The following is a 9,174-nucleotide window of genomic DNA, read 5'->3' as shown; positions in this document are numbered from 1 at the left end:
TGCACCTGTCGCACCTGTCAGCGGTGAGAGCGCTCGCGGTGACTGATGTCTGGTTGGATCCATCAGCTGTGTTACAGCCTTTACAGCCTGCAGTGTTGAGTTCGAGTGGACGTGTGTTATTGCTGGGTGCTGGATAAATGAAAGCCCCCACACCGACCCAGAACGAGAGTGCGATGCCCACGATCAGACCCCCAGCTGCCCCCTAAAGAGAAAACCACAAATCACAGAGGATGTGAACTATATTAACATCAGCTGTTTTTTCTTTTTTTTTTTTGTCTGATCTTGAATATAATACACACTATAGTCCACATGCAAAGTTTTATATTGGTATTCATAATGGTGACATTATTTATACCCTTATATTTTAATATTTTCATGTTTTCTAAAGGGAATCCTTCAGGTAATTAGAAAAAAACATCGTCCATCTGCCATCAGTGGTTCAATCTGAATTTTATGAAGCGACGAGAATACTTTTTGTACGCAACGAAAACAAAAATAACGACATTATTCAACAATTCGTCTCCTCTGAAGAGGACAATTCGTCACCGTAGCGCCATTTTGGAGAGTATCCATTGAACGTAAACTGCGTATGCTGTTCTACTTGTCTGAGTCAGCCGTACCACACTGAACGAAAACAGCGCATCCGTGTGGTGCGGCTGACACAGAACAGCATACACAGTTCGTGTTCAGTGGATACTCTCCAAAATTGCGCTATGGTGACGCGGAGGAGACGAATTGTTGAATAAAGTCGTTATTTTTGTTTTCGTTGTGTACAAAAAGTATTCTCGTCGCTTCATAAAATTCAGATTGAACCACTGATGGCAGATGGACTATTTTGACGATGTCTTTCATACTTTTCTGGACCTCGACAGTGTATTTTACTTGGCAGTCAATGGGACAGTCACAAGCCTCCCGATTTTCATCCAAAATATCTTAAATTGTGTTCCGAAGACGAACTAAGCTTTTACGTGTTTGGAACGACATGGGGGTAAGTGATTAATGACAAATTTTTTTGATTTTGGGGTGGAGTAACCCGTTAAGGAGAACTGGTCTTATCATTCTTTGCTGGGCAAAGTGCTAAGTGTTTGACTTCTACAGTTTCTAGACCAACTTTATACAGTTCACTTTGCCTTTGGTTTTGGTTTGGTTCACTCCGCCTTTTGTTTGACCTACTTCTGCCTGTTAAAAGCATCAGACCCTTCCTAGAAAAATCAGGAGACCCGATGATCTGATGCGCTTTCATTTCTGCCCATATAGACTGGCAGAATGAACAGACTTTTTCATCTCGCAGTGACTCATAATAATGTGCTGATCCGCCAAGACAAATCTCTTGGTGATTAAATCTGCTCTCATGCCATATGACAGAATCAATATTCGGATTATGAGCGTATCCTCTTTTAATGTCTTGAACACACTGGGTGTATTTACACAGAGCTTTGCTGATCCAGTTGGCCGCTCGGTTGGACAGATCTCTAAAACACTGGCTCACAAAGTCCTCATACGTCACCGTGGCCAAAGCATTGATACTGGCAGCTACCGTGCTGAAAAACAGAAACAGAACATGATGTCTCCTTTTATAGCTCAGATGTTTTGCTCAGATAAACATACGTGAAAACCCATTTAAAAGAAGGTCGTCCAAAAATGAAAGTTATGTCATTATTTACTGTCTAACAATCCTGGAAATTTCGTTGAATTCCAGAAATGAATAATACAGCCTTTGACTGTCTTCTGAAATCTGTTTAACCCTCATGTTGTGTTCCAGTTCTTTTCCCTAAAAATGCTCGTTAAAGTTATCAAATTGGACTAAATCGTAGTGATTTTGCTCACACAAGGTATAACAACTTCCTAAAAAAATTGGGGGGATTTTTCCCCTTCTCACGTTGTTGCACTTGTGGTGTTCCCAGTCAAAAATGACTGGCCTACAAAACATTTCTTGTGAGTTTCTCATTATGCTATACCATTACAACATGTTGGATTCAATCTTTTTGCCAACTTGTTTTCATCATCAATTAGAACAAGTTTCTTTTTGGAACGGATTGGTCGCTCAAAAACGGAGGTGCATTAGCTCAACTCAATGAGGCCTGCGATCAATCACTTAGAAAAAGAAATGCAAAACCTGAAAACAAGTTAACTGAAAAATTGAACGATTCCAAGATTTGGTGATAATATAGCATAATCATAGATTTACGAGCAGTTTTTAAAAGGCTGGTCATTTTTGACCAGGAACACCAAATTAGGTTAATTAAAATAACACGAGTCCCAATTACCAGTGGTATACTGTATATCTAAATCTAAATTCTAAAATAATCTTCATAATTAAACATTGTATTCAGGGTCTACGTAAATTTAAGTAAATTCATTTTAAATTTAAATTAAACTCCATTACAACATTTAGTTTATACTATCACATATACAGTAGTATTGTGAACTTTGATGTATAAATTGAAAATGAACTTTACCTCAGCGTTCCACTGAACGCGCATGCGACAAATAAGCCTGGCAGTCCTGGAAACGCACCGAGAATTTCCATCACAAAATATGGCATGAGCTGAGATAAAAATGGATACACTAATGTTAGGCGTGTGAGCAACAGTAATAGCAATGCTTACCTAATAGCAAAGCACCACTAATAATACTGATAAAAAATTACTCTGAACCGCTGACAGAGACATGAGGATGTTTCGATGTTAGATTCCAATTACAATATCATAGAGATTATTTCAAAAAGATGTATGGCGATCATCACCTGGTCAGGAGCAGAGACCGATCCAGCCGACCAGGGGTCACAGCGCGAGTAGAAAGTGTACATGATCAGACCAGATACCACAGCACAGAACAGAATGATCCACAGACCCAGCAGATTCAGATACAGAGCCCTGAGACACAAGAAAGAAACTTTGGGAAGGAAAAAGTTTTTTTTTATTTTTTTTTTTTACAAACATTCTGAAACCAGTATCCTGAAACCTGTTGACTGCCATTTTATTGGAGCTTAAAATAAAACTGGTAACACTTTACTTAAAGCCTTTATGTATAATGCATTATAAAAGTAGTTTTAATTCATTAATTATGCCTTGTAATGCACTGGACGATCTCATGAATAAGTGTAGCCACAGTTACATTATAACACTTATCAATTCATTGTGACACTATGCATTTTAAATTTGGTTATATTTATTTACATCAAGATATAATGTATTACAATGCACATTATGAATAATTATAACACATTATATCCTTTAATAACCCTTTATAATTGATTATACATAGAGGCCTTAAGTAAAGTGTTACCATAAAACTTTGAACTTTTGTACTTGGAAGGCATAAATTATATTTTAAGATAAACAACATTCAGGTGCACTTATGCATTTGAAAGATACAAAGAGACACATTGCATTTAAGGTATATATTTTTCAGTTCATACATTTCATTTCTTGACACATATTATGTATAATTTACGTTACAAGAACACACGTGCAAAATTTCAAAAATGAAAATACAACAAATAATTCATTTTATAAGGTATTGCAACTGCTCAAGTACTCACTGTTAATGATGAAATGCAAAATGGGCAGATAATTGCATTTGTATAAACACATACATGTTTTTTATTTTAATTAGTAATAATGTAATTAGTTTCTGGTCAACATGCGTTAACAGGGATCATTAAATGTAATGAGTGCTCACCAGCGTGCATGACCTTCTGTTTTGCAAGAGATGCATCTCTGGATGGTTGACTGGTTTACTCCGTAGATGCCCAACCAGGTGAAGGTGCCGCCCACAGTGAGTGTCCAGAACGTGTGTCGCCTCAGTGGATTAATGTCAAAGCTGGAAACAATGGTGCACAAATGTACGACACTGTAAAAAATGACAGTGAATTTAACGGTAAAAGACTGTAAAAATGCTACAGTAAAAACCTGTTAAATGGTTAACGGTAAATTCCCCTACTATATACGGTGAAAAACTGTATTGGACATTACATGTAATTTTACGGTAGTATACTGTTTTTGGAAGTGAAAAAGACTGTATAATTTACAGTGAATAACCGTAAATTGACATTCCCAGAATTCCCTGCATTACGTTTCAAATTTGATTTTTTTTTTTTTATTGAAATAATTATGTTTCTTCTTAGATTTTTCTTATCAGTTTTGTATTTTAGGGTTATATGTTACACCTAATGTTGTTAAATGAATGTTTATTGCATTATTTCAGTTTCATGTGTGTTACCATGATGGTGTTTAGTGTTTGTGTGAATGACACTGTGCACCTTCTATATATGTTATTATTTAAAAGCTGCTTGTGATGGGCTTTGGTTCATCATGTGACTTTCTCATCACCACCTCTTTTGGTGGTTATCAGCGTATTACAAAAGGTACAAAACAGATTTAAGTACTTCAATAGGTTGGTATATTAACATTATTTCAGTTCATGAAATTACGGTATTTAACTGTAAATTTAAGTTAAAACCGTAAAACCTGAAATGCTACCGTATTTTTTTACGGTAAAATTCCGACAACCACAGCTGTTTTTTTACCGTAAATGTTACGGATTTTTTTTTACTGTGTCGCAAAGTGTCAATGTTCACATTTCTTCACTGATGTTAGCAAACATTGTATAAATCAATATTTATTCTAATAAAATAGGTGTGCTTTCATTTTTGTTACGTAAGGCATGAGTAGATTAAGTGTAGGTCTGCACACACATACTCAAAGACGTCCATTCTGCCTCCAGTGTGAGCTGTGCTCCAGACAGACTCAATCCCTCCCGCTCGACTCGCACCCTGGATCAGCACCGTGAGAAACCCCACCACCATCACCACCATCTGGAAGGCATCTGTCCAGACCACAGCCTTCAGCCCACCCTAAACACACACACACACACTGGCACTGTTTCTCCTGTTTCTGTCTGAGCAGAACGGCCCATTCACAAAACTTTAAACATTTTGCTCTGAATTACATATACAGTAATATTTCAACAGTTCATTCACACAGTTTGTGTTTTCTCATGAAACGCATAATAACTTTCTAGATGGAACAATATCAAAATTACTAATTGTTTCCCAAATTTGTCTTAAAAGTAGTTGATTCATCTGACACTCCAGGAATGCCTAAATTACGATGTTTTATGTTTTTGCTATTTTTATTTAAACAGGATATTGGAATGATTACTTTTCCAATTTTTAATTTACTGTTTATATATAATTATATATAGACAATATAATCACTTGGGAAGAGAAAGTTATCCTTAATCTATTGTTTTGACCACATCCAAGCCACACAGTTTAACTTGAGAAAAAAAAAATAACGTTTTTTTTAATGACGAAACAAGATGTTAATAAGCATATTGATTAAATGTAGCATTCACATTTTTAAACAACATACGTATTCAATAATGTGTTATTGATGCATTTTAGGATTAAACAGAAGTGTCCTAACAGAAACCATAATTACAATCAATCATAACTAATCATAAATAATCTTTTTTTTTATCATAATCATAATTACACTTACAGTAAGTGTGAAATCAGTAGGGGTGTCCCCGACTAAGGATTTTCATAGTCGAATTGGAATTTTTGAATCTTGCTGATAGTCGACTGATAGTCGAATCACATGTTTGGGGGCGGGGCAAAATACATTACCAAGAGTCAAGTCAGACATTCGAAAGTCATACGTTAACACACAGGGAAAATGTGTAACGGATGCCTCGCAGACACAAAAATTATGTGTTATGTTTTGATTAAAAGACATAGTTAACATTAACATCAGTGAACATTTTTTACAATAGTGCTCTCATTATAACGTTGACAGTAGTTATTAATGTTCTGCATTTCTGTTTTGAGCTGCGCACTGAAGATGATCAGTAGAGTGAAGCATTTGATAGCAGGTTTTTAATCAATGGGATTAAACTCATCATTTATCTCATATAGAATATGCTTTGTTATTTATACAACATAACGTTAATATTAGAACTTATCTGCACAAAATGCCCCGAATGCACATGAACGTGCTTTTGTGGACGTGTTCTTCACGCAACAACGTGCAGAAACACGGCAACTAAATTCTAAAAATTCACAGTGTTTTATTATAATACTGTTCTCATTATAATGTTTTGCATATGACAGTCCCAGTCATAATTATTAATATTCTGCATTTTTTGTCCTGCTCGCGCTACGCGCTGAAGAGATAATCATTGTATAGTACTACAATAAAGTGTTCTATGTGAAATCAGACATTTGAGAACCCCCATATAGCCAAAATGGCACGATCATAACACCTCTGCGAATATTCGACTGTGAGATTGGTATTCGAATCAGGCTCCTCCTATTGAAGCATCGAATCTTCGAATATTCGGGGTCACCCCTAGAAATCAGTTCAGATCTGAATTCAGCATCACTTACCAATGTACAGTAAAAAGTGCAGACAATGCCAGTGGCAAATATGGATCCCCAAAGATCGAATCCTGTCACTGATGACAAAAAAAAATACAGATCTGTGTTTATGTAATTGATATTCTGCGTGAATGACTCTTATATTTAGATCTGACTTTAATCTAAGTCACAGTAACAATAAACACAGTCTAATTTAACAAACAAAATACAGTTTATACAGTTTATATTAGTTGAATCATGGGAGTAAACTCAACAGAGACAGTAGGTCAGTTTTTGTTGATGCTGCATGAATAAATGTAATTTAATCATTTCACGCTATTTGATTCCTTTATCGGCTGTGAACATTATTCTCTTGTGCGGTTCACATGACAATTGTTATTCGTGTAGAACACGTGAGTGACCTTCAGTGTGTAAAGGGCATCATAAACGGGCATCTGTCTAGATAGGCAGCACACAGGGTTAGAAGCTACTACTCCAAAAGAAGCACACTTTAGCATACGTATACAGAAATAATACCCTTTAAAATAATATATTTTGGTGTGAACTTAATGACATGTTTTCGGGTGCTTAATTCAATGTTAATTGCAATTAAATTAAAATATTTTAGTATAAGAGATTAAATTGATATTGAATGCAGTGATGGGAACTTTCGAGTGCTTTTTGACCCACTTAAGTGGCACTTAAGAATCTTTATGTGTAATTTCAGAATAACTTCTAATGCCTAAAACATACTTTAAAAAATACTGAAATTTCATATGTATTGAAACTTGTGTCATACATTCAAATTACACATTTGCTGCAATTTAAATTTTAACTTTGAATATAATATCAAATAACACATGAGTTAAATTATAATCAAGTACATTAGTACTTCAGTACTTTAAGCAATTGCTTTAGTATGTTAGTCAACATCAAAATGAGTGTACTTCTAAAAGATTATTAGGACCCACTTTATATTGTGTCTTCAACTATTATGCACTTACATTTATTTAAATTATGTGTATTTAAACATGTATTTAAATTAATCATCTGATACAATTGACTTATTATTTTTACATTATACTTATGCTTATACTTACAAAATACCTTCCACTAATTGCATCTGTAATTAATTTCTGTAGTTACATCTATAATTACAGTTGACCCTAAACCTAACCATTGCATCAAAACCCACCCCTAAATTTACCTGTATCCCACCTCAAAAGCAGAAAAAGTGATTTGAAGATTTAAGATTAAGACTTTTTCACAGTGGATCCCTTATTCAACACCCCACTCAGGTTGATGTCAAAGGGTTATTTTCCCCCCACAATATCTGTGTAATGAATGCAGACTGACCTTGATTGAGAGCTAAAGCTGGCGCATAAACTACCACACCGGTGTACAGAATCTAAAGAGGTAAAATCAGAATAATCAGCATGAAAGCTGATCAAAAACCAAACAATATGTGTTTGAACATTCAATGCCACTCACCGTCTGAATGATATAAATGAAAGTGGCTGCAAATCGAACAAGCTTACAAAAACGCAACTCCAAATACTGTGAGAAAAACAAATCAGAACAAATCTGTATCATGCTGGAGGGCCCCAACCTGCATAACCACAGCTGACACGGCCTATGGGATTTATTACTAAAGTCATGACCTCCAAAAAGCCCAGCAACATCTGGCCAACTTCATCCTACCTCAATACTTCATTTCTGTCCACTGGAGTAGATATGTGTTATATTGATGATTTTGATATGGTAATATTTGTATAATACAATAATTTAGTGAAACCTGCTTTGATGACAAAGCAAATCTGAAATATACGTATCCGTACCTCGTATGTACTGGTGATGCCTGATCTGTAGAAGACAGGCAGGAAGAGCTCAGCGGTAAAAAACACCACGAACGTGTAGGCGACCCCAAAGATGACATACGAGGCCCCGTATCTGTACACATCTGACGGGGCCCCGATCACTGTGACCGCAGACATGAAGCTGGCGGTGAGAGAAAGGGCCACCGGCCCGCAGGACATCTGACGGCCCCCAACCAGAAACTCTTTAGATGAGGCTTTCTTTCGCCCAGCAACATCTGGCCAACATCCTACCTCAATACTTCATTTCTGTCCACTGGAGTAGATATGTGTTATATTGATGATTTTGATATGGTAATATTTGTATAATACAATAATTTAGTGAAACCTGCTTTGATGACAAAGCAAATCTGAAATATACGTATCCGTACCTCGTATGTACTGGTGATGCCTGATCTGTAGGAGACAGGCAGGAAGAGCTCAGCGGTAAAAAACACCACGAACGTGTAGGCGACCCCAAAGATGACATACGAGGCCCCGTATCTGTACACATCTGACGGGGCCCCGATCACTGTGACCGCAGACATGAAGCTGGCGGTGAGAGAAAGGGCCACCGGCCCGCAGGACATCTGACGGCCCCCAACCAGAAACTCTTTAGATGAGGCTTTCTTTCTCTCTTTGATGGCGAAGAAAACCCCGATACCAGAGGAGACCACGAACAGGAAGGCGAACACCACATAGTCCCCAACCTGGAAGGTCCCCACTGTGTGACTTTTGTCCTCCATGCTTTAGGCTGAATCTGATCAAACTGCTAGTGTGGCTCCAGTTTCTCTAGTTCAGACACCTCACATGTTAATCATGTTAATCATTGAGGTTTTAACAGGTTAAAAATGCTTATGAGTCAAGACATGGGACTAGGGGTCATATTAGTCATTATATCACTCAAGATTGTCCTCATGAATTTCCACTCAGGGATCTATCTATCTATCTATCTAT

The 9,174-nt window shown here is 36.7% G+C and overlaps 1 protein-coding gene across 1 annotated transcript in view; it reads right to left on the bottom strand.

Moving 5' to 3' along the window:
* The window catches only part of slc5a12 (solute carrier family 5 member 12), a 17,510-nt gene extending 8,547 nt beyond the window's left edge, over positions 1 to 8,963 (bottom strand). The window contains exons 1-9 of the mRNA XM_016568463.1: positions 8,610 to 8,963; positions 7,856 to 7,921; positions 7,721 to 7,772; positions 6,395 to 6,462; positions 4,704 to 4,858; positions 3,685 to 3,825; positions 2,747 to 2,876; positions 2,460 to 2,548; positions 1,429 to 1,541 (exon numbers count right to left, since the gene is read on the bottom strand). Coding sequence (XP_016423949.1) covers positions 1,429 to 1,541; positions 2,460 to 2,548; positions 2,747 to 2,876; positions 3,685 to 3,825; positions 4,704 to 4,858; positions 6,395 to 6,462; positions 7,721 to 7,772; positions 7,856 to 7,921; positions 8,610 to 8,963 — 1,168 coding nt within the window. The remainder of the gene's footprint in view (positions 1 to 1,428; positions 1,542 to 2,459; positions 2,549 to 2,746; positions 2,877 to 3,684; positions 3,826 to 4,703; positions 4,859 to 6,394; positions 6,463 to 7,720; positions 7,773 to 7,855; positions 7,922 to 8,609) is intronic.
* Positions 8,964 to 9,174: the final 211 nt, after the last annotated feature.

The sequence above is a fragment of the Sinocyclocheilus rhinocerous genome, unplaced genomic scaffold (assembly GCF_001515625.1).
Source record: "Sinocyclocheilus rhinocerous isolate Xijiao unplaced genomic scaffold, SAMN03320098_v1.1 scaffold921, whole genome shotgun sequence".
In the NCBI taxonomy this organism is placed as follows: Eukaryota; Metazoa; Chordata; class Actinopteri; order Cypriniformes; family Cyprinidae; genus Sinocyclocheilus; species Sinocyclocheilus rhinocerous.
The sequence above is the reverse complement of the archived record's forward strand: the minus strand, read 5'-3'. Positions and strand labels throughout refer to the sequence as shown.